This window comes from Vanessa tameamea, chromosome 13, assembly GCF_037043105.1.
Source record: "Vanessa tameamea isolate UH-Manoa-2023 chromosome 13, ilVanTame1 primary haplotype, whole genome shotgun sequence".
Taxonomy (NCBI): Eukaryota; Metazoa; Arthropoda; class Insecta; order Lepidoptera; family Nymphalidae; genus Vanessa; species Vanessa tameamea.
Window position 1 is genome coordinate 1059392 of NC_087321.1, and position 26293 is coordinate 1085684.

A 26293-nucleotide genomic window follows, 5' to 3' on the forward strand; every position below is an offset into this window, starting at 1 on the left:
TCCAGAGAAGTATGGAAGAAGAGGACATGCTGCGCCGACCCCAAGTAAAATTGGGATAAGGGCAAGGGGATGTTGATACGTCGAGCAAATTGCACGCAACAAACCACTTCTTACGCCTTAGAACACAGCTATAATCAAGGAGCTATTGGTACCGACCCAGGCGGGCCTACACTCTACCAACCCAAAGGAACCCAACCCGATGGAGTTGTTGAAGGAAGGGAGAATAAGCGGAATACAGGGAAACTAAATAGTTTCTATTAAATAAATAAAAAAAAACATGTTTTGAAATATCAACAACTTTAATTATTATTGATTATATACAAGAACAATCATAGATACAAGAGTTAACAATATTTACTTTAGATGTGAGCACACGCTGACGTAAGATAAATAACGAAATGTAACCGAGCTGTTACTAGACACCTTCACGACGTTTTTCTGTTAAAAATTCTGCTAAATCACTATAAAGAAAGCTGCTATATTTTATCAGTCATATCACAATAACCTAACGCAGTGTAACGTAAAACGAAGGTTCGATTATAAAATATGCACAGTACACCTTTACACGTCTGAAAGTCTCAAGCTTGAACTTAGCACACGAGTTAGCAGCTCATTGAAGATATAGACGCGAAAAATATACAAAAAAATAATTTTATCAGAGTTGAAAATCTTAATTTAAAAAATGACATTCTTATTCCAATACTTTTATGAGATTTCAATGATGTTTTTTTTTATCATCAATTAATAAAATATATATCATTTAATTTTAAACTGTATCTAATATATCGAATATCTATATAAAATTTAGCACATTATATTCGCTTCACGTAACAATTTGTCGCGATATATATAACGTATTCACTAAAGTACAATCGATATATTATCTTAATATTTCTCTCAACAGCTAAAACTAATGATAGACTAAGTCAACATGTAAACATGCGAGCTTTATGAACGGGCGAACAATATATAAACGTCTAACATCTCAAGGCCACGACATTGCACACGAAATATCTATACTAACAACTAAGCTACACGTGAACCGACCAATCATTCTTTCAAACTATGTACAAGAAGCTCGGAACTATTGTTGTAATTGTCGGTATGATACTTGTATTGTCTTTGATTAAGCTATTGTAGTGCATTCTTAGTTCTGAAGCAATTATTACGTATAATCATTTAAATATAAACATAAAATGATTACAAATCAAATATAGCATTATCTGTTTAAAATAAAACAAACGATTTCATTTGCGTTCGAAACTAACCTACATGAATGGGTAAGGAAAATAATAATTTATAAACGTATTAAATCGATATCGATAAGAGAGAAATACGTACATGTTCACAGCCCTAACACCCACCGGACGTCCCTAGCGGTCCCGCTCGTATTTACAATATTAAGACCTCTCAATGAAGTAGGAGGTAGCAGAGGGGTCATCTCTGCTGTTACTATTAATCGTTGTCAGCAAATCAAACCGTGCTTCGACAATATCATGACTCTACAACGCTTACACTATCTAATTTATACATAAGATTTTTTACATAATTGTCAAATTTGAGCAAGCGATTCTGATCTCAATTCTATTGTTATACGGTTCATATCGGTCTGGTTGATTCATAGCATCGGCGATAAAATGTTGGAAGAAGAGGAAGAGAACGTTATAGGATATCTATGATAGCGCGGACGACGATCGTCACATTTCTACTTCATACCATGTCTAATTATTGCTATATTTAATACATCAAGTACGGATAGAATCCCTTTTCTTTGTTCACCGCTGATCGACACGAGAACTTAAAGAGAAAATAATATAGATAACAATATGATACACTTTTAATAATTTATCTACATAATTATAACGTGAGAAACAACCGGCGACTCTCCGCGTGCGAGACGACGGCGCCGTAATTTGACTTGCCGCTACCTTTCTTTACCGGAAACACTGAAAAATAAATTTAGTTTTAATTAGACAACTATTATATATACATAATTAATTTCATAGAAATTATTTTTAAATGAATAAATGCGATAAATACGCCACCAACATTTGTAACTAAGATGTTATGTCCCCTGTACCTGTAGATACACTGGGTCATTCGACCCTTCAAACCGAAACAACTATTGTTGTCTGGAATTATTTCGCTATTATGAATACATACATCTAGAAGAAAAAATAATAGTTTACGTGTGAGCGTATCCCGCGAGCTCGCCTCAGAGCGAGTCCCGATGCCAGACCCACGTGCGTTTGGTGTGGTCGAAGCGGTGCGCCAGCCACTGAGCCTGCAGCAGCTCCAGGCGGTCGCGGCTGAGATACAGCGGCTTGCCACGCTTCAGGTCACGGTCCTCCTCGTCGTAGTCGTCGAGGTACAGGCTGCCCCACAGGCACGCGCGCCGGCCGCGGATCACGATGATGTACGTCGACGTGACCACCAGGAACACGCCCGTGCCGCCGCCGCAGTCCGCCGCGTGGCTCACCGCCTCGGCCTGCTGGTGGCGGCGGCAGCACGCCTGCTTCAGGCATACGAGCGTGCCGCACAGCAGGCACACCGACGCCTCCTTGGGCACGGCGCCGCACTGCAGGCACGCGCGGCCGTGGTAGTACGAGAACAGCCGGTCGTAGTCGCGCGGCAGCGCCAGCAGGCTGGGCGCCGCCCACGACACGTGCAGCGTGCGCACGGCGCGCTGCACCGACAGCTGGCCGCTGGTGGTGGCGGCGGCCAGCTGGCGCGCCCACGCCTGCGCGGTGGCGGCGGCGCCGGGCGGCAGCGCGCTGTCGGCCGTCGGCGCGGGCTCGTCGCCCACCAGCTCCAGGTACCGCAGCAGCGTCGGGAACTCGTCGCGCTCCGTCTGGATGCGCGGTAGCTCGCCACCGTAGATGTGCTTGCGGAGTAGCGCAGAGATGCGGAGGAAGTGTAGCAGGAGTTCTTGTACCTGGCGACGTTCCGCATTAGTGTTGAGCGTTATGTGAAAGGAAAAGTTACAGGTTACGTAATAAAAGTTGTTATTATTGGAGTATGAAATGAAATTGTTTATTTAAAAACGAATACCCACCTCCAACTCTACGGTATGAAGGTCAGGCTCCCTGTCGGGCGTAGCGCTATCCGCGTCGTCCTCGAGTAGATGGTGTCCAGCGAGAGTGTTAAGCAACATCCTGGCGGCCTGCGCTAGGCCTCCCGCGTCGCCCTCGGCCTCCGTCCCCCGGAGCGCTCGTAGCGCCGCAGGCAGAGCACCCGTCGCACACAGCTGGTTCACCACTTGATAGTACGTCAGCGCGTAAAGAGCACGAACTATGCATGTGAAATATTCTGCAGAAAAAAAATATAATGTTAATGAATGGTGAATGAAGATGAAAAATGATTAAATAAGCAATAATCGAATAAGATCCTAAAGGATTGTGGTCGTCCAACTTACGTATATCCATGTGCGGCGGCGCCTGCGGGGCCAGCAGCAGGAAGTGCATGAGCAGCGCCGTGGGGTCGCGCAGCAGCAGCGGCACGGGGCGCGCGGGCGGCGCGGGCGAGCAGGCGGGCGCGCCGCACGCGCCGGCGGCGGCGGGCGACTCGGGCGGCGCCAGCGCGCGCCACGTGCTGCCCACGCCCAGCCGGCCCGCCGCCGCCGACAGCGCCAGCGCGTGCGTGCCGGCCACGGCGATTAGCGGGACTGCGGTCAGGAGTCGCCGTTAGCTCGATATTCCCGTGGCGAATGGATACCGCGATCGCTACCCCCTCGTGTCTCACCTATGCAGTCTCCGCGAGGCTTGTACCGCGGCGTGGGTCGCTGCACCAGCGAGCCGCCGCGCTGCACCAGCTCACACTCGACGTTGGTGCGCACGAGCGACGCCACGAACGTGAAGATGGCGGCCGGAGACGATCCGTATCGCATTTTTAATTTATTTGTCGCCGTCGCCGTCATCTCCTCCATCGCCTTACCCATCGCCTCCGACAGGCAGCTGGGCGTCTGTCGAGAACGTAACGTAACGTGATAGATTTATCTAATATAAAGATCGCCACATGGAGTATTATATTTACAATTCGGGAATCAGAGTATATAACAAGTTAATAAAAAAAACACCGACCGGTGCGGGTCTCTCCCGCTCGAGCATGTCGAGGATGTGCGTGGCCAGCACGCGGTGGTCGGAGGGCGGCACGGGGGGCGCGCGGGGCGGCGGCGGAGCCAGCGGCAGCACGCTGTTGGCGAGCTGGCGGCACAGCGGGCACAGGAACTCGCCGCGCTCCACGTGCAGGTTGTGCGGCCGCTGCGACGCGGCCAGCGAGCGCATGTAGGCGCGCAGGCAGCGCAGGTGCAGGTGGTGGCCGCACGACTGCGCCGCCACGCCGCCCTCCCAGCCCACCGACAGTGATAGCACCCAGGACTCCTGCGACGCCCCAGATTAAACATTGTAGCGTGCGAGGTAATATTATCAAGTGTAAGTTTATATCGTGCAGATGCACACGACAGTATGATAAACTCCGTTTTAAGAGACAAATGAGTAGGCGTCGGACCTGATCGAAGTACAGGCTGAGGTCGTCGTGCAGACGGTAGAAGTGCGCGGCGGCCGTGCCGCGGTGCTGCATCGACAGCCGCTCCCGCTCCACCTCCGACAGCGCCAGCCGCGCCTGCCCGCTGCCCTTGCGCCGTCTGTGGCCGAGCACCGAGGTCGACTGCGAGCAGACAATTCCGTCAGCGCCGACGCACGTACCAAATGACTTTCACAATCTCACGATCGCGCAGCCTCGAAGCTTCTCGCACGCAGCGCGCGAGCCCACCTGCAGCAGCACGACGAGGCCGATGGGGTCCTGCGGCGTGGAGGGCGCGGTGGTGTTGCAAATGACGCAGTCGTAGTCGCGCTGCACCTCGTCCTCCCACTCCATGTCCTCGGCGGCGCCCAGGCCCGCCATGGCGGACAGGAACTGCTGCTGGCGGCGCGCGAACTCCCGCATGAGCTGCTGCTGGCGGTCGCGCGCGCGGCGCGAGCGCTCCTCCTTCTCGCGGCGCTCGCGCGCGCGCTGCTCGGCCTGCCGCTCGCGCTGCAGCGGCCACATGGTGCGCCGCAGCTGCTGCACGGACGCCGCGCAGCGCGCGTCCAGCGCCGCCAGCTTGTGCAGCAGCGAGCCGATGAAGTACGGCCCGTCGCCTGGGAGCGCCGGGAGAGAGCCGTGGTCAGTTCGGTTCGCTCGCCTTGGACTAGCGTGAATCTCGATGAATTCTCACCGATAGGTTCCTGCGAGGGGGGCGGCGGCTCCTCCAGCGAAAACGAGTCGAGTCGCCCCGATAGTTGCGAGTGCAATTTGAGTAGTAGGGAGATTATCGATTCATTGACTATGATCTGTTCGTCCGTCTGTGTGTGCAGCTGGATCTGAAGGTGGCACAGAAAACATAATATTTCAACATATTAAACCTATCTTCTCTGGGTCTTTGTAAAAGATTTCTTAAATAATTACTATGAACTAGGAAAACTTAATCGTAGTATACGACCAAATTACGTTTTTTAAACTTGTTGCTCTAAGGCAGCATTTCTTTTATATAGAGGTACGAGCCTCCACGGTATATGTTGCACCTCACCTGCGTATTGGAAGAGGGCTGCGGGTCATCTGAGGGGGGCGCGGGGAGTGCGGGCGCCGGGGACTCTTCGAACAGATTTCCTTCGAATCCCCAATCTGGCACCTCCATGTCTCTTATATCTGTATTACATGTAAGGTGGAAACAGTACAACGGCGTGTTAGCATCCTCTAAAACTGTATACATAAGTGTGTATATATTTGTGATTTGTGATTTGTTTCCCATCGGGCGATGGCACCGGTCGCCTGGGCCACTGACCGTAGTGCAGCGACACAGGCGAGTCGGCGGCGAGCGCGGAGGCGGCGTCGGGCAGCGCCAGCGTCATGTGCTGCGCCTCCATATCCACGTCCTCGTCCGCGCGGATCCGCGGCAGGCCCTGCAGCACCAGCGCCTGGCTGTCGCTGCTGCCGCTCTACGGGGAGATAATCGATATTAGCCCAGTGCCTGTTTCGGTCACAATCGTTTTGAATGATGTGGGGGCTTCCACAGTGCCTTTGCTCAAGGGAGACTAGCCAACTTGCCAAAACTCACACACGCACACGCATACATTCACTTTCACACAGATAATCCGATGGGAAGGCAAATCCGACATCACAAGAGTTTAGGCGCAGGACCAACGGCTTTACATGATTTTCGAGGCATTCAAACTTCAGCAGTTTCTTAAATTTTACGAACGAAAAACTCAAGACATTTTATCTACTCGATTCGGGAAACGAACCTGAAACGAGATCTACCTTATAATCTAGCCACTGGACAGATGAAGCAGTTTTTTTGTCTGTAATGGTATGTAACGTCAATGATTATGTTAATATCGCTTGAAGTCAGATAAAAGTATGCCACACGTGTATTCACCAATCTGTGTTAGAATAATGGACGAGGGGGCCCTAGTCCGGTAGTGGGATATAATCAGGCATGCACACCTCTAAAGCTCGAATTTCCGGCGTCTCACCACCCGTATCGGACTGGTCGTCTGACACGGAGCTGCCGCGCACCATCTGAGCAGAAATAACGAGACGTATAGAACGCGAGTCGGGGGTGCGGTCCAGAGGGCGGACGGGGCGAGGCGACGTAGAGACGACCTGCAGGTCGGAGGGCACGGCGAGCGCGGTGCTGGCGGCGGGCAGCGAGGCCTTGCTGGCGGCGGCGCCGTCGTCGCCCGCCTCCCACTCGGGCTCGCTGTCGGAGTGCGGGCGGCGCTCGCTGCGGTGCAGGTGCGTGTGCGCGGCGGGCGCGCGCGGCGGCGGCGGCACGGACAGCAGCAGCGTGCGCGCGTTGTCGCACACGGCGCCGCCCGCGAAGGCGCGCAGCAGCGGCACGCCCGCCACGCGCGCGCCCGCCGAGCCGCTGCCGCCCTCCGCCACGCACACGTCGCGCTGCGGGCGCGGATACGGTTAGACGGCCGGGGGGAGCTACTCCAACGAACGAGTGACGGTGTGACGGGGGCCTGACGTTGTGCGTGAGCGCGCGCTCGGCGGCCAGGTCGGCGGCGACGGCCAGCAGGTACACGGCCAGCGCCAGCACGTGGTCGGGCGGCGCGGGCTCGGCCTCGGCCTCGGCGCCCTCGGCGTAGCGCCGCCGCACGCCGCGGTGCAGCACGGCCAGCAGCGCGCCGTGCAGCACGCCTGCGCACATGGTTAGCTACTTTAAAAACGGGGACTTCGTAACGTTTGGCGTGAAGATCTACTCCGTTTACTTTGAAATCGCATCCGTAGCTGCTGGTCATTCATTAGATGAGGTATATGAACCTTTTGTCGATACACTTATATTTTATTTGTGCTATTAATACATTTTATTTATTGTACAGTAAATAGTTAGAGAAAAATTGTAAACTTATATTGATATTTTTCTAGCAATTTATCTGTAAACGTTAATGTTTTAAAGCTATTTCGAATTTAATTACACAGACTAAACAATTTATTGTATTTTTTGTGACGTGGACGACGACGTTAACTTATTCCAACTCAAAGATTTGCAAAATAAGTTAACTCGGATGGTTTGGTTATAACTATAGAGATGGACAACTTTAGTTCACTGGTATCATTAATGGTAATACTAAATGGTCCTAAGATACTCAGAATTGTGTAACTATCCTCCCTTTCCTTCCCCTAACAGATAAAGCTAAAGCACTAGTTGCTATAGCTACCGGGAGACGGCCGTCATACGGCAACGGTGATGCTAACTTGGAGGTTTTCTCTCCAAATTTAGGGGGAATCATAGATGTACAATTCCCTCTCAAATAGGGCATAATGATACTTTAAGGGGGGAGGGAGAACATTCTGTAGGAGTTGGCGGCGTCGAGCGTACCGGAGGCGCAGAGCTGGCGCGGGTCGCCGGCGGCGGGCGGCGGCGCGGCGGCGGCGCGCAGCGGCGGCCACAGCGGGCCCGCGCCGGCGCCGCTGCCGTCCGCCTTCTGCTTGTCGCGCACGCTGCAGGCGCGGGCACCGCATTAGAGATCACATCGTAACACGCTTACTGACTACGGCCCGCTTGCAATGCTTCTCCGATTTATGAAGCATTGGAATGTTAAAACAATTTAATAAAACAGATATTCAGTAATCTTGAACCCAAATGATTAAGTGATATATTGTCGTGATAAACGTTTGCGAGGGGCGCGAGCGGGGCACTCACTAGGCCGCGAAGCGGTCCATGGAGGCGTGGAAGTCCCGGCGATGCACGGCGCGGCGCAGCACGTGCAGCGGGTCGTAGTGGCGCTCCCACACGGCCGGCGTGGGCACGAACAGGCCCTGCTCCAGGCTCTCGGAGCCCTTGGGCGGCGCGCGGTACACCGACAGCTGGGGCAGAAATTAGCACCTTGTGAATTCTATCATTTATAATTTAGTATACCATACGACGATTGATACTTTTGCTAAATGTATTTCAACTGTTTGTTTATAGAACCATCGACCAAAAACCATCTCTAATAATCGATTCGAATGAAAATCGACGTCATGATACACATAGTGTTGCTGACTTATCTCTAAAACGATCTAAGTAACACATTCATTGTCAGACAGTCTTAAGTACGTGTCTGTCACTTCAATAGTATTATTTGCGCAAATTTATGTCGATTCTAAAGCAAATTCAAAGTAGTAATAATATTCAGTGTTAATATACAAGCTTACACATACTTGAAAACTACATCATTATACGAAACGATAAAATATGATTGTAAACAAAAATTCATTTTCCAGGCCTGAAGTATTTCCGGTAGTTCGTCCGCCATTCAACTGTATATTAAATATAGCATATGATTTGAACGGCAAATCGTCCTGAGGCAATTGATAAACGCAAAAATAGCAGTGTTATAAACTACACAGCCAGAGTTATTCTGAGATAAAAGGCGTCTGATAAAACCATTGGTTTTGCGTCCTAGTATGAATATGGTCCCGTCACTTATCACTGAAATTAGAGTAACACACAATCGAACTGACCTCTTTCAGCACGGTCTCGAAGTTCCTCGTGTGCGCGTTTCCTGATCTCTCCGGCATCAGCTCCAGCAGCTGCGAGTGCGTCTTGTCGCCGGCCGCCAGCAAAGTAGCGACCTCTAGTCTGGACTGTGTCAACTCGTCGTTACCTGGAGATGTTATCATGTCATAACGTTATTCATACTTTTTTTTCCTTTATTTAATCCTTTTAAACTGTTCGATATTTCTTCTATGTATATAACTAGTTACGTCACTATAAATAAACGTTATACCTACCGTTGGAAAAGATTTAAGGAGCCCGACATGGGTTATTTGGCCACGAATTCAACGCTAACCATGGCAGAATATATAGTTATTTCCCTTGTGCCAGTACGTACACTGACTTACTTATCCTAGAAACATAGCAATAAAAGTATTGTCTCAAGGCGGCAGAGTACAATAATAAATAAATAATAATAAACATTCGACAACATCGTATACATTACCCTGATCCCAATGTAAGTAGCTAGAGCACTTGTGTTATGGAAAATCAGAAGTAACGACGGTACCACGAACACCCAGACCCAAGACAACATAGAAAATAGAAAATGGAACAAATAAGTCCAGTGGGAGGGAACAGGCCTGCACAAAGCCCGCTGATGAAAACCATTCGGTAGCTGTAGGGTACAATGTACGAATAAAATCTTGGTACGTACAAACCACAACAATTATATGAATGCTAACAAACTATTATCAATCTACAATTCTACATACTCAATTCTGTTACCCCCGTTGCTTTAAGGTCTTATGCTAGGGCCGGGCCTGAAATAATTTCGGTAGATGTCCTCAAAAACGTCGTCCGATTTTATATTTTCAATAAAAGTTTCACTTTAAAACTGTTTACGACTATAATTTTATAAGATTTTAGCATACTAATATGATAGATAAATAGTTTATTTTTGCAATTTTTCAAACGGTCTCGCTTCGAGTTATACCGAGATTAGTCCTGGAGGAGACGAGGATCGCGAGGAAGGTGAGCAGTCCCTCCACCATGGCGTCCTGCTCCGCGGCCTGCACCTGCGACATCGGCGTCATGCTCAGCCACTCGCGGACTCCGAACCTGATGAAAATAATACCGGTCCTTCAACAGTTCCTAGAGAATACAACATACAACAATAACCGTTAACAGTGAACATTGAATTTCAAATTCTATGCAAAAAAAATTTTCACAGTATACAATGAATGCATGCTTAGTAACGGCGTTAGTCTGTTTCGATAAAGTATTGCAGATAGAGCGGAACAGTGACTCACACGTCAATGCACATGTCGACGAATTGGTCGGCAGGTAGATGCGCGGCGCAGATCTGCAGCCAGTATATGTCCATGTCGACCATCGAGTTGCAGAAGTTCGCCTGGATGTACGTCATCGCTTGACCCTTGATCTGTAGGCCGTTTCGAACCCACACGCCTGCGAGGATCTCGTAAAACAGGCTCTGTTGATAATTTGTTTCGATTTTTAATAAATCAATACTATTTGCCACACGGATATCAATATCGTTGTCACTTTTTGCATGTCTCGAACGCGAAGCGTGGTAGTGCTCTAAAGTTAATAAAGTAAAAGTTACCATACAATATAATCCGTAATCGACTCTGAATAAATAAAAAAAAAAAATTAAACGTATTTGATCGCGTCAATCAACCTTATGGAGATTGCTCATAATTTATATTAACGCGCCTTTACAAATGTCTGGTACATGAACATTAAGGGATTTTCACAAAACAAAGCAATATTCATTAATATATCATCTTTAAAATGAGTTAACCGAATGAAAGAATCTTATTATATGTATAAATCAATCACTATACTGTTTCGACATTTTAAAGGACTATATACCTCAACTATGATGATATATTTATAAAGTATAAGTATAAGCTTTATTTTGTACATTTTGTAAGTCAAATTCGAATCATCGAAAATATCATTACCTACGTGTACCAACAAATGAAACCAACAAACTTGCTTATAAAAAGAAGAAAATGTCTCAGTCCAGTTGTGGGACATTAGCGCTGTCCTAAGACTGACTTTTGATAAATACTTTTTGACTTTTATAACAACCACGAAACATTTTCGTTATTAAACCTTGGCTTTAAGATGCATTTCCGACGACTATACTATAAATTAAAAAAAAAATCTTAACTACTCAACTTCACTTCGTCGCCTAACTAATGTTAAAAGTAGTTAAAACATTATATAATTTAAAACATCTTGATAAGACATTAATGCTTTTCGTAAAGAGAATATTCATATGATTATCTTTTATTACAGCTATAAAAATACGATAACAAGTTTGAAATGGGTGTGAGTTACAACTTCAACGGAGGACAAAAAGCTTTTGCTGATATTGGAGAGGGTTTACTGACGAGTGTTGCCAGATAACTAGTAAAACAAAAAAAATGGGTAAAGTTTTACAAAGTTTTATGAACAAACATTTTTGACTGCTTTAATTTAATAAATGTTCCATACCAAAAAATACTATAATTACCAGCTTTCAAATATCTTTGCTATAAATATCTATTGGGTGTTCAGGTATTTTTTATTGTAATTAATTTAATAATATCGAACGACAACATCGTCTACAGTGAATTAATACGTGACGTAAGGCATGAAAAAGCGGTCGTGCTAATGAGTTTAAGCCTTCTATGAGTCATGAATTAAACTGTAGAACTGAAAATACAACTTTGAATTGAAACAACAGTTTAAACTTGTATCTACCGCAACATTGTCACTGATCATTTTTAACAAGAAACAATAAATGACAAAGATATTTCACGAAGGAAAGTAAATATCGAGGCTGTCCACCCTGTGACCTCACGCGAGACGGCTCAGTGGGAGTCCGTCCGCCGCCATGACGGCTCGCGTGTGTGCCATTCTATTGCTAGCAGCATTCGCTATAACGGACGCGCTCGTTGACGAAGCCGTCGACGTAATCAAACTCGGTATAGAGGTAGGCGAGGAGGTTCTTAACTCTTGGGACGTTATTAGCAAACCGTTCAATATGTCCGGTGGTGTCGAGTTACCCGTCATCAGGAGAAAACAGAGACAGATACTGGCCCGGCTGGCCCAGGTGACACGGGCGATAAATAAACTTGAATCGAATATAGATGAGAATGGCGCCGTTTTGATGCTCCTAGCGAAACGTATCGGCCGCGGTAACAGCCTCGAGCTGAAGCTTCACGAAATGTCGGATCTGTTGAGCCGAGTGGCATCAGCTGATCAAAAGATGCGAGAGTACACGAAAAACCAACGGGAATTGGAGCGGAGAACGCTGGAGGATTTCGCAGAGTGGTGCGTCTCGCACGACAGTAGTGCACTGCCCGGTCTTATGGAGCGCGTGTACGCAATGATAGTGCCCCCGCACAAACATCTGCTCGGACAGACTATTTTACAAAACATTTTAGATGATCTGCAGGTTAGTATATACAATAGACTTAGTCCTTTTCAACAATTATTTACATTGACTGAAATTAGATCTTTAATATTATCCCAATTTAAAATTATAAATGTTTCCCATTTATAATTTTGTATGTTTGTTGAGCCTTTATATTAGACAACGGATCGATTTGACCATTGATTACTATTTCTCGACGAAAATTTAACAAGAGCTAAGAATAAAAACGAGTCATTAATTAATTTATACTATGAATAAAATATCAACGAGATTTCCACAAAAGTGTTAAACTACTCTTAAAAGAAATATTTACAAATCCTTCTTCGTTTGTAATCGTTTGTAAGACAATCGAATGTTTAATGGTTTACAGAGATTGACAATAGTATGAATTGTAAACAAAGAATGCTACGTAAACACACTTGCATCGTTGTATTACAGCGGGTGTCGCGGCGCCCGGAGCCCGGATATCGATCATAACGTTGTAGCCGCAGCTTGTATCGTATCCGTTGTAGTCTAGCGTAACGTATATTCCAACGGCAGGAGGACTAAACCAATCCTAAATTGTCATATTTCATGCGATTGGTCCTTATCAATAATTCAACACTATATTCGCCTAAAATTTTCCGCGGACGAAAACTTCACAGACATTCAAAATGAATATTTTTCATGAATAAATACCGTAGACTATTTTAGATCTCAACCAATGCTGACATGCCAAGTTCAAGGTCAACATTCTTTATTGATTTTTACAGCTCCAGCTTTTGGAATCGACTTTATATAACAACCATCTGTTGCTATCATATGAGACTTAAATCGTAGTTATATTTATAAATACTTATTATATTCGACGAATGAAACGGTATCCAGTGCATTATAAATTAAACACAACATTTGTTTCGTTTGATGATTAAACAATGTGACAGTTGGATTGTTTCTTTGAACGAGATAACAACATTGAAGGGATGACTAAAATACAGACACGAGGCACACAGCCAAAGGCTATTATATTATGATTTTAATAAATAATGGCCAAAGCGAGTTCATTGTCAATAGTACTCACCTTGAACGCATCGATATATATATTAATAATACTTTCGGTTGTGGACCGACTTAGATTTAATTTTAATTTAACGTTATTCTACACCCTATCAGAAATACTTAGTATTGTTGTTATTCGGTTGTTGGATTCAGTAAAAATACCGAAACATAGTCATCAAGTTTGGTAGGTGGCACATTAGTGATGTAAGGGATGGTTGTCCCATGGCCCATATCTATTGACATGTTCAAAATCAAAATATACTTTATTTAACTAGGCTTTTACAAGCAATTTTGAATCGTCATTTAACAAACTATTTTAAGTAAAGCTACCACCGTTTCGGAATGTAGATTCTACCGAGAAGAACCGGCTAGAAACTCAGTAGTTACTTTTTTTCAACATCTAAAAATACAGTCATATTAGTTAAATACAATTATATATGTATGTTATGTCTCCTGCCTGGAAGTCAACAAGCATTAACTCCACGCTTTTTTATCATCTATATAATCTTGTATCGAATAATATGCCTTCTTTACCAATGTATTTTTTTACAAATTATTTGAATTTATGAAACGGCAAAGTTAAAAATGTCTGCGGAATTTTATTATGTTATGACTATATATACAGTCTGTCAACCGTATTTTAAATAATAAAAAAGTACCTCAAAGTTACGGTTTAAACGGTATTAAGTTATCATAATCGTCGAGCATAGAATGTCGACCGCGGATTATCTATGTTAGATATATAAAAATATGCTAATCGTGGCATAGGAGAACGAACCGTATAGTGACTCATTGAGTTCGCACTCAATTTCAAGTCACGCAACTCGTCTCAGAGTTAAGGAGGTTCAATTCAATAAAAAATACATGAACTGACAATTGTTTTTTTCCTCTCAGTTAAGTTTTACTTATACAAAAAAAATGAAAAAAAAAACTTGTGTTTTTAAAACAATTTAACTATTCTCTGTGACTCCATCCTTTTCCAACGCTGAGGCTTCACCATTTTGTTTTTGTAATAATATTAGCAAAACAGAAATTGATTAAAGTATTTTGTTATTAATTAATTATTATTTTATATTCATGTAATAAATTTATTAAAAGTAAATTTGTTTTGTTAATAATATAATATTTTTTACTCAATCATAATACAGCTCAGATAAACCTTAAATTAAATAGTGAGGACAAAGGCAGGTTCCGTTAAATCTGACTCAGTATGGACTGTGAACGGTTATTAAATTACATATATGAATCATAATAAAGACACAAACGATATTATTATAAACAATAACTGAGTACTTTAAAAAAAAGGATGATATAATCTATTTACACAAATAAATAGGTTATTTAATTAAATAACTATTATTACTGAATAACACAATCTATACACATACAATAATGGCCCTTATGTTTTATGCATTAAGGATCATTATTTGTATTTACGTCATGTTGACGTCATTAATTTAATGCCATTTATAGATATTGCTTTGTTTATTATCCTACCTTTGTTCTTATTTAATTTCATAATGGCATATAATTACGTTTTAGTTGAACTCACTCACGCTTCAAACCGTAACACAGCAATACTAAAGTATTGCTGTTTGGCGGTAGAATATCTGATGAGTGGGTGGTACACACCCAGACGGGCTTACAAAAAACCCTACCACAAATTTTCCTAGTTCTTATAAAATATTAACAGCCTATAAATGTTACAATTTTGGAAATATCTTCCTGTTTACTTTATAACCATCATTTGTTGCAACCTTGCAATAGTGAATTAAAATCCGGCAGAATAGCATCCTGGCGTACGGCTCGACGAACGCGAGATGAATCATAAACACAATACAAATCAAAAATCCATTGAGCTGGCGCATATTTGCACATTCGATGTTCAGTTAAAACCCACGTGTTTATTTCTGCTCGTCTAATTGCAATATTGCAATTCTAGTTTAGAAACCAGAAGATAATTTAATTAGTAGAAGTATTCCGATTAAATAAATGTATACAAAAGTCGTGCCCCCATACGGTCTAGCCAGGAGTTCGCAGGGGTGAGATTACCTTCATCCCCTAATGAAATCAAGACACAGGGCGGGAGAGGCCGGCGGATGCGTATCAATACGATCCCGCAGCCACTCCTATCCGTGCCGAAGACGGCTATTACCTATATTTCTATAATAACTTGCAATTGAGTTTTCAACTATTTGGCTCTGTTGGCAAAAATAGTCCATTATATACTAAAATTATAAATGCAAATGAGTTTGTTTATTTGCTTCTAACTTTTAACTACTCCTTAAACATTATGCATACACGTTGTCAGGGGTTCAGAAAAGGACATGGGGTACCTAACATCTGGCCCTCCCACACGGGGTAAAGCCGCCAAGTAATTATTTGTTTCTATGACTATATTTTTTAACACTAATATATTATTGTAGTGACGGCACCATGAGGTTATATAAATAAATTATTCGAGAGGACATCGTGTGAGTCACGAGCGGAAGGGTCAATCAACTGTACCGATGATAATGTTTTGCTAGTAACATTTGCGTTTAACATGAAATAAAATAAAATTTGTTTTAGCGTAAGTACTGTCCCCGAGCTTATTCTTTAAAATATATATACCTATATAGTCGTATAATAGATTACTAGTCATATTTCACGAATATTTATATTGAACTTGAATACATAAAAATCGGCTGCAATGTTTGTGCGATAAATAAATCCAATAAAAATTAATAAAATAAATAAAAAGGTATATTTGAAAGTGTCGCGCGAAGTTATTTTCATTAGATAGACCGCTCTTTGAATTGTTTATATATCATCAATAAGTAAATATAAACTATTCAATAAGTAATTCTACGAATTTAATGACCATAATCAACTATATGAAACAGACGTCTATAATGATCATGCAATGAAATAAAACATATCATACTTCACAATAACAATATAAAGTGGTCAATTTAGTGTGTTTGTTTTAGATTCTTTAATTTATTTAAAGGTTATTATTTAAGTCTTGTTTCGTTCTTTACCGATCGTTTATAGTTCGAAGTTCGAAACAAGTCTTAATGTAATGGACATTTTAGTCGCTAGTTTGAGTTAGACGAATTATACATCAGAAGCCTTTAAATTTCCAATGGTGGGCTTCCAATGCTGGGCTAAGGCCTCCTCTCCCTTTGAGGAGAAGGTTTGGAGCATATTCCACCACGCTGCTCCAAGGCGGGTTCGTGGAATACACATGTGGCAGAATTTCGTTGCAATTAGACACATGCAGGTTTCCTCACGATGTTTTCCTTCACCTCACCGGATCGCACACATCCGTGCAACCATGCGTAGTGAAAGCGATAAACACAAACATAATCCGACATTATAATGTTCTTTTAACTTTTATAATAATTGAGATAAAAAACACACTCAGTTCCTATCTATTTCCAAATCCAAGGTGGTAGACAAAGGTGGTAGATTTGTATAAAATATTATAAACGGTATCGCTTCGCGGTATCTCTCGCACTAAATTAAGCTTATGGACGTGATACGCGGAATTTGTGTTCTTGTAAATAATGAGATGTCAAACTTGAACAAAGAAAACAAAGCGATAAACCGACATTGACAACAAATTTTAATCGAATGTATGTAACGTAATATTATAAATCACAAGATTTTCATGCAGTCTGAATCATATATACATTTAAATTAAAATGTATTATATATCGTATGGACTATTATACATATATTGGCACTTTGGATTTCACTGGCATTGAATGAGACTCGTAATTATACTCTACTCCAACCATAAGAGGAGAAAAGCCAATTAAACAACATTTGTCTGCAAATTGACGCGAGCTTGATTAATCTATGATATACACTATGGATTTGCAAAAAAATGGCGTTTTGTACGTCGACGAAATTGTTATCATACTTTTGGAAGTAAAATGTAAGTAGGAAATAAATAAAGTGTTATATAGTTGTGTTATGAATAAAGATAATCATAAACTCTTAGTGGTGCACAATATAGCTGAGTTATTAGCGAATCGCATCAAATACGTAAATCGAAGGTTTGTTTATCGTATGCGTGACACGATTAACATAAGAGTAGGGACAGCAAAAAAAAAAACAATCGACATTATATTGCCTTTGTTTTTAATTTTTAAGTGGAGGGGCGCCCCTTCGTGGTTGAATAGATCTGAACGGTACGAATACAGTAGGTATCAGATTAACAGTGCGGCGTATAATACATATAGGCCAAGTTTGTTAAGCCAACAGCCACGTATCAGCTAGGATCGTAGGTCAAGATTCGATACGAATGTTTACAACATTCATACCCTACTAATCACGCAGTACATAAATGTCTTCTGGGATGTTGAACTGCCTCACTCAACACTCAACTTAGACTAAATGATTTGAACTGAGTTTAACTGTGACTGAGACTGAACGTGACACAGAAATGCAAAGTATTGCTGTTTAATGAATGACTCTACAACACTCGGCCATAATCAATTTCAAGTCAATAGGAATGACGTAGATAATTTCGGAATCGAATAACATAAAATCAACAGAGGCGATGAGGTGCGTGGGAAGGGAAACTTTAATTTATATCAATGAACGAACGAACGCGCCGCAATGTGAGTAAAGTATACATGTTGATTATGTATCGCTTGATAAGCGATAATTTCGACGAGTAAGCTTTGGGATTACTTGTAAAATCAAGCGTTACTAGTTTCAACGTCACGTCGTCGTAAATAGATTGCTTAATTTTATTTGTAAAAGGAGAAGCGCTTTCTTCGCTACATAGTCTACTAGTATCTAGTATTCCTTAGATAATAGGCATAAAAAAGTAGCCTAAGTCCTTTCTTGGAGTTCAAGCTCCTTTCATATACATTTTCATCGAATTCGGTTCAGTTGGTCGGCCGTCAAAGAGCAACAGATAGACACTTTAACAGAGAGTTACTTTCGCAAATCTTATGTAACGTCATGTTAAATAGTCATTTAAATTATTAAGATTTTGTCTAATTTAAAGATTCAATTTGTTTAGGTCGTAAATCTTTTCTATATATATATAAATTTACACATTCTTAACTATAAATATAATACCTACAACTGGATACAATAACTAAAAACAATATACATATACGTACATGGGTTTCATTGAAGCAAACTGTAAATACGTTATGAATAATTCGTAACAATAAACGCTGCAGAGAAATCAACAAACAATCGGACGGCTAATCAGTATTACTTCGCCGAATCGACTGTAATTAAACAAATGACCCCGAACATGAAACGGACTTGGGTATTTGTATAAAGGATGATCACAGGCGTCAAACTGCTATTTACTATGACGTTGTTAGTTGGGAACAGTAGGTACTAGTAACGTCCTCGTGTCTCTCGAGTGATCAAAATAATCATTATTGAAAATTTGATGAATACATAAATATTGTTTTGGACATATTTCGTCTTGTATTATTTCTACGTTATATTAATTGCTCGCCAATGACTAGCTAGCTATAAATAAAATCGGCTAACAAGGGTGAAAGGGTACCCACCGAACTGTTTTGTCTATACCTAATTATATATCCATTGTAATATTTCACGAATTTTATGTATAAACTAGCTGATAGAATTTTATTTACTTTCCGATCCCAGCACTGTACCGTGTCCAATCGAAACCATCGAACCATCGAAACCATCGAAATCGTTCCAACCGTTGGGAGTTCAGTTACATACATATATATATATTGGGATTGCATTGAGCCACCCTCTACAATCGTAATATAAAAACACTAAAGCGTATGATCCATTACTCGGGATTCAGTGTCGGTGTCAGCTGACGGAGCATACGAGCGAGCAAATAATAATAACCGAGTCGCAATCACAGAGTTAACCGGAGTCGGCATAGTGACCCTTATTCCCGGGCGATAAGGATCAATGTATGTGCAAATAAAGATTACGCTTAGTTAACAATATTAACATGCGGGTCGATAGTGTTGTATTATCTTTCGGCATATACATATCGAATAAACTTTCCGAATAATAAACATTTTCAAATTACTCTTTCAATATTGTATACAATATGCAACATTATTATGCCATTGGGAAGCGACAGTCTGTAAGTTCAAGAGTTTTCCTTATATTAATACCTAACAACGTTTACAACTACAGTTAAGATAGATTTATGAAGTAAAAACTGTATTTAAATACGAATCATAAATAAGGATGCATTATTTAAAACTTCAAATTTATAAAACATTTACACGTTCGAAACAACTTTACAATGTATTAAAACATTATACTCATAAATAAAACGCTACCAACTAGTAGCGGAAAATGTAAAGTGAAAGTTACGTCGTAGCGCATCAAGGCCAGCGACGTGGTAATTTGTATTAGATTCAGCGCTTATTATGCATTGGAGTTATAAAACTCGATCGATGTGAACATTTTTTTAAATCGTCCTCGATATCGATAAGTGTTCGTCATCACTAGTGAGACCGCGTTCGTCTAACCGGCTGTCCCCTCCGCTCGTCAGTGCGCCTCCGGCCGCGACGTGAACCGTTATACTTTGCTGTCGAAATGAAATACGCAGCGCTTTTTGCGCTGCTCGCGGTCGCCAGCGCTGGCGACCCTACCGCTGTGGACAATTTACGCAATACGTTTTACGAGGTCGAAAAGGCACTCTGGAAGAATGTCACGAGTTCCGAGTGGAGTGCGGCGGGCGTCAGCGGGGACGTCGAACTGACAAAGGCCTTTGTCACTTTCGATGAAAAAATACAATCTGTCCCACCACCCCCTCGTGGACCGCACGACACATGGCTGTGGGCGAAGGCTACAGAGAAGATGCGTGTCATAGAAGGATATTACAAAAACTTTTTGTCGTTCATAAAGCGTCAGTCGCAGCCCGGCGCGGTGCCTGCGCCCGTCAAGGAATGGTTGGATCTAGCGGAAGGTATTCTCATGGACCCGAAGTCCTCCGTCGCGCAAGCTGTGAGGAAAATTCACGACCTACTCGAATACGGCGACATGTTCCGCGGTATATTGAAGGTATATAAAATGAAGTACACATTACTAAATTCAAAATGAATAAATATGAAATATCCGTTCAATATTCAATAAGGATATCAGAAAGTAACGTCGACAAAGGCGGAACGAAGTCGTCCGAGTGACCGTGTTTGGACGGATGTCAGTGACCCAATCACTTTGTTCTTTAGGTTCTATGATCTTGAGTAACTGTTGTTAAATGTGTAGCATACAAATATCACGTTAATTAAAATACCAAAGTGGCTTCATATACTTAAAACAGCACGAACGTTACGTCATATAAAGCAAACGACCTAGTTATCCAGTTTTGTTAGCGAATTCTTGTAATTGGAATAAATCGAGTTGTAAATAAAATAACTCATCTAAATTAACGAATTGTCACGTCGATTATGCTTCCACACATACGCACGCGCGTACACTAGTGCGTAGATAAATATAAACAAAGACCGTAACATCGTTTCGATATAAAAAAAAAAAAAACAATAGAATGCGGCGTGGACCCTTATAAGTGTGCAATCTTGTTACGCGGTAGATTATTTTATTACTACGAAACCGAATAAGTGCTTTCGCTTAGTCAACGATACAATTATATATGTTTATACGTGTTCTTGCTTCACTTGTAATTATTTCTTGGTAGCAAACGTAATCGTATAAAACTTTAGAACCGTGACAAATTGTATTTTTTTATCTATTTTGTTAATCACGATTGAATAAATAAACAACCAAAAGTCAAGTCAAAAGTCAGAAATCTTTATTCAATATAGAAGTGTTTACACTTGCTTATTGATTGTCAAAAATCTACCACCGGTTCGGAATTTAGCATCTCGGACCTGAGAAGAACCGGCGAAAGAAACTCAGCGGGATATATATATATATATATTTTTTAACCATTATTATGTACAACCACACCATAAACCACAAAATAATTCACCTTCTACATACGATATATATTTATATAACATACGAGTGACGTTATTAAATCATTCTCGAAATATATAAACATGAAGTTCCGTTTCATTTTAATGCGTTTAAATTTTTTTTACATTAAGTCACAACATGTTGAGGGACCGGCAAATAGAATAGTAATTAGAAAAATATTAAACTAATTATTAAATATATATATATCAGAGGTATAAAAATAGTTTCCGGTCTTAGATAACTAATTCGTTTTATCGATAAGTATAATATTTTACTTTTAAAAAGCAAAGATTAATAATTATATTTGTAAATGTTTATTTTATTTTATATTATACGATTTTTGTTTTGTATGTATAAATGCACAAGTAACTGTCATCACGAATATCATCTTAAAAAAACATTAACTCAAGCACTTGTGAATCGTAATATTACAAGGTTAATTTTATATCGAGAATATCGAGATGTAGACATATTTTGTGATCCCTTTTATACGATATTCAAACAATTCTATATATTCCAGAATTTTAAAGATGTTTTGTAGTTCCTAAATAGATTTAAGCTTATTTTTGTTTACTTTTTTTTATAAATTTTATTTTTACTAAATTTTATATATATATCACGAAGAACCGACAAAAAATCCAGTATTCTTTTAAATCAATCAAAAATACATACATTTTACGTATCCCGTACAAACATTACCGATATTGATGTCCAAATATGATAAATTCCAGGAAGATCAACTATGCGATATGCAGATGTCCCCCCACCAGCTGATATATGACATGTACAACACTATATCCCTGACTGAGATAAAGGGATACGCGATGATGCAGTTCTCGTGGATGCTGCTCAGGATATATGGCAAAGGTATTTAAATCAAACATAAAACTAAACACTCCTAGTCCAAACCTCGATTCAAATTGAAGAAGTAAAATACCTAAACTACGTCAGTATTACAGCATGATTCAATAAAAAATTCCAATTTCCATTTAAGCTATTTAAAGCAATACAGAGGAACATTTTTTGTAACGGCCTAACTACCTTTAAACAACTTATTTAGTAATTCGTATGTTATCCTATCTATTACTTTTTATTGTATTCCATCCTTCTGTCCTATAAATATATGATTATTTCACTATACGATATAGTGAATTATGTGTAACATAAGAACTGAGAGTTGCTTGACTAAGAACCCGTATAAATTTAAATGGCCCGACGATTCAAACACGACTTATTAAAATAAATAAAAAATTCGAGCTCATAAAAGAAATCACGCATATATATTTCACATTAAGGTGTATTTTTTCTTCAAATTTAAACATGACCAAACTGAGTCGGTATGAGACTTGACAAGAATTAAATTGAGAACTTTTTTTTTTTTTGAAGTCTGTTAAACATTATAACCATACTTTAATCATATTTATATTTTAATAAGCGATGTTAACTGAAGAGCATCAGTCGACGGGATCGTTGTAATATAAAATTCGCTGTTATTACAAACAAGATCGTGTTCATCAATATATAACTATTATCTTGCGCGTCTGTTATAACACAACTCACGTTCGCAGCGTTCACGATAAGCATGGACTTACTAACGTACAATAATAACTTTAATAACATTTTAGCATTGAACAGAGATTATTACTATGTACCTACTTAGTTTCGAATCAAGACAAGTTAAATAAAGAAAAAATTACGAGCTTTTATTTAAATTTCGAAGCACTGTGAACATTGTGAAAATGAAAACACGTGGAAACTTCCTTCAATAATTCATCGTGTATACATTATTTATCAAAAAAACAACACACACACACACACTAGAGGAATTTCACCTCAATCGGTGAATGAAATGAGTTGAAAGTCATTTAAATAATAATATTATAGATACTAAACATTAATTATTATAATCGGCCTTAAACATTAGCTAGATCTTGTTGATTTAAAACGGATCTCTCTTTTTGTCATTATCGAATTGTTATTACATAGAAGAAGACGACACTATTAAACCAGTCACATTTTTGAAGAATTTTATAGTAATTTATTTTTAAGAAAATAAGATACAAATTTCAGATAGTATGTTTCGTTTTAAAACTAAAATAAATATTACGCGGCTGTTTCGCTGCTTTAAATTGAGTCTTATTTCATTTTTTTCATTACAATCTTTTGGTGTGTCAATTTTATGTATTAATTTGCTAAAAAAATATTAAAATAAATATTTAAACATTCCAGGAAACTTTACGCAGGAAGCGAATCTGACGCGAGTGAGATACGCCGAAAGGACGTCGCGTATTGCGTCCGCCGCCAAATCTACACTCGCGATGGCCAAACGGGATCTGTATAAATGTGATCCGAAAGAACATAAACTAGGTAACGGTATCTTCTCTAAACTTTCATAAATACACAGGAACAACAAAAACTATTATAATGATTATTTTTGAGGTATTAAATTCATTGGAGAAACGATTGTCAACCAATATGAAAGACTGTATGAAACAGGCATTTTTAAAGCAAATCATAGCGAGGGTTGAAACGCAAGGCAAAGTCACGTCCGATTGTTTTTTTTTTCCTTTAAACCCTTAACATTGGAACTTGGCTGCAAACAATTGAGGAACGCATCGTTTTTAAGATTCACCCAACTTCAACATTATTGAATAAAACTCGACCCATTCAGCAATTTATTGCATAATTTTCAGGAGTAACATACGAGGAAGTTACCAAACTGCTTCAAGGTTACATAGAAAACGAAGTGAACTTGAACACTGAAAAGACTTGCACTGAGAACTGCGCGTATTACACGCTTACTGAGCGACACGGTTGCTTCGAAGGAGAGTACTGTGAAAGACAATCGTGCAAGGGACGAATCATCGACTGCCAGTATATCGACTCCGACATGTGGGTCTGCCCGGCCGTGAGTAGCAATACTCTATCAATTTTAAAATTACACAATTACGCAAATATCAATAAAAAATAACGTATTACAGGGTAGGAACAGCCCACGTCGGTACGAATGGATCGAATACGAAAACGGTAGGACATTCGGCCAAGCCGGTACGTGCTCGCGAGGGAAGACAAAGGTACACATTAATTGGTTTTCGAAAACTGTTAACTAATTTGCATTATCCAAATTGCTTTAATCCTTACAAGATAGCTTATTTACACTTCGCTGAATGCGATGAAGATGTCAAAATTGATCGTGAAGTGAAGTGGATGTTTTCTAAAGAGATTTCTGTTCAGGTCGATTCTTGGTGGCGTTGGTTGTTTTGGCATTGCTCCTACTGCATGTGCCTCTGCGACGAAACCAGCCAAGACTCCCACCGTTATTTCAGTCTTTGGGATAGCACATCTGACTCTAAGAACAACAAGTTAGTCCCTAAACTTTGGGACACCCGCACACTATTAGGGATACACTTGCTGTTTAAAGAGACAACGATACTGTATATCTAATCACAATTTATCTCCAAAGGTCGACTCCTGGTGGAAGTGGAATCTTCTACATTGCTCATACTGCTTTTGTCTTTGTGAAGACGATATCCAGTCGTCTGAACGAACCTTCAGCTTACGAGAAGCGTTGGCTGAGATTGAGAGGAACAAGTCAGTAATAACTGACGGCAGCACATTATTTCACGGGAGCACATAACCTTACACGTTATAGCTAACTAATCATAGACTTCCGACTTCTTTATTTTGGGCTCTTGTTAAATCATTTCAACCTCACGGTAGATATCTTAAGCTTATTGTGCTAAAAGCATGGGTGTGCGGGTGGCCATACTTCATTACAACAAGCTTTAAATATATATTTATGCATTATTATTTTTACTAACAGGGTCGTCACTGGCTTACGTCTCGTGAAGCACGGAAGAGTATTCCATCTACAGATAAGTGAGGGTTTCTTGGGAGAGAGAGGAACCATTACACCCGGAAGTTGGGTGCCGCTACAGAAGTTCGACATATCTGAGCCGGGAATTAGGGAAGGCGAAGACTACCACAAATTGACTTACGAGAGGAGAGCTATTGATTTAGACGAACTAGACTCACCGACGGGGCATATCTTAACCGGTGTCAGGTAAGTGTATAAACAAGAAACAAGACATACTGCCGGTACTTCTCGTTGAAACTAAACACTACATTTTCACCCGGTATAACTTTAAATTTAATTTCATCTTGTTAAATAATTTCTCTCTATTTATTTTTTTGTTAATTTGGTATAGTATAGTAAACTAACATCCTTCTAGATTCCGAATGATCGGTGCGCATTTGCACTTCGAAATTCGTTCGACACCCTTCAACTACACAACTGGAAGACTGTCATCCGACCGAAGCCAGTGGATCAGCAATGACAATACGGAGGGTGCCGAAACCCCGAGGTGAGTTCAAAACGAGCTACAGCGAAACGTGTCCTCCAGGAAACTATATTTGAGATTTCGAAACACAAAACACCCCATAGACCATAACCTTGTACTACCAAATCCGTCGCAGATACGGTGACGGATCAAAAATATTTTTATTGAAAAATGCCCTTAAAAAGTCGCCGGAACATAATACGCTTTAAATAAATCTTCACATGGTATCGGGTACGATGCCAGTGTAAGTAAGACGAATCGAAGCCGAACCCAACGCAAATAATAAAATAGTGCAACCCGAGCCGCACACGAGACCGCACACGAGACCGCCCACTGACCCGCCGGCCGCAGGTCCCGCCTGGCGCTGCTGCGGCCCGACGTGCCCACGCGCAGCGCGGCGCCGCTGCCGGTGGACTCGCGGCACGACCAGTACGTGGAGTTCGTGAACAGCGACTTCGACGCCGACGCGGCGCAGAGCACCGTGCCCTTCGTCGACGTGCAGCCGCTCGAGCCCATGAGAGGTGCGCCCGCTATCCGGTACCACACGCGCGGCCTCGC

General features: G+C 41.3%; 2 protein-coding genes across 5 annotated transcripts in view; one reads left to right on the forward strand and one right to left on the reverse strand.

Annotated features, from left to right (window-relative positions):
- Window positions 1-280: 280 nt before the first annotated feature.
- Window positions 281-26293, reverse strand: part of Ubr3 (Ubr3 ubiquitin ligase) — a 67908-nt gene continuing 41895 nt past the window's right edge. The window contains exons 10-28 of the mRNA XM_064216659.1: window positions 10279-10460; window positions 9963-10087; window positions 8995-9137; window positions 8192-8355; window positions 7868-7989; window positions 7013-7185; window positions 6643-6936; window positions 6484-6558; window positions 5822-5975; window positions 5567-5685; window positions 5216-5360; window positions 4771-5138; window positions 4507-4665; window positions 4080-4379; window positions 3742-3961; window positions 3416-3664; window positions 3056-3309; window positions 2190-2935; window positions 281-1946 (exon numbers count right to left, since the gene is read on the reverse strand). Coding sequence (XP_064072729.1) covers window positions 2216-2935; window positions 3056-3309; window positions 3416-3664; window positions 3742-3961; window positions 4080-4379; window positions 4507-4665; window positions 4771-5138; window positions 5216-5360; window positions 5567-5685; window positions 5822-5975; window positions 6484-6558; window positions 6643-6936; window positions 7013-7185; window positions 7868-7989; window positions 8192-8355; window positions 8995-9137; window positions 9963-10087; window positions 10279-10460 — 3966 coding nt within the window. The 3' untranslated portion in view covers window positions 281-1946; window positions 2190-2215. The remainder of the gene's footprint in view (window positions 1947-2189; window positions 2936-3055; window positions 3310-3415; window positions 3665-3741; window positions 3962-4079; window positions 4380-4506; window positions 4666-4770; window positions 5139-5215; window positions 5361-5566; window positions 5686-5821; window positions 5976-6483; window positions 6559-6642; window positions 6937-7012; window positions 7186-7867; window positions 7990-8191; window positions 8356-8994; window positions 9138-9962; window positions 10088-10278; window positions 10461-26293) is intronic.
- Window positions 11852-26293, forward strand: part of LOC113397811 (uncharacterized) — a 168688-nt gene continuing 154246 nt past the window's right edge. Inside the window, exons 1-9 of one of the 4 annotated variants that reach the window (XM_026636325.2) lie at window positions 11852-12437; window positions 22127-22262; window positions 23625-23762; window positions 24089-24303; window positions 24377-24469; window positions 24859-24986; window positions 25219-25458; window positions 25628-25759; window positions 26087-26256. In XM_026636325.2, the coding sequence (XP_026492110.2) occupies window positions 11874-12437; window positions 22127-22262; window positions 23625-23762; window positions 24089-24303; window positions 24377-24469; window positions 24859-24986; window positions 25219-25458; window positions 25628-25759; window positions 26087-26256 (1816 nt within the window). In that variant the 5' untranslated portion in view covers window positions 11852-11873. Of the gene's footprint in view, window positions 12438-19951; window positions 20481-22126; window positions 22263-23624; window positions 23763-24088; window positions 24304-24376; window positions 24470-24629; window positions 24758-24858; window positions 24987-25218; window positions 25459-25627; window positions 25764-26086; window positions 26257-26293 lie in introns of those variants that run through there. The other 3 variants (XM_026636324.2, XM_026636326.2, XM_064216661.1) reach the window with 3 other exon arrangements.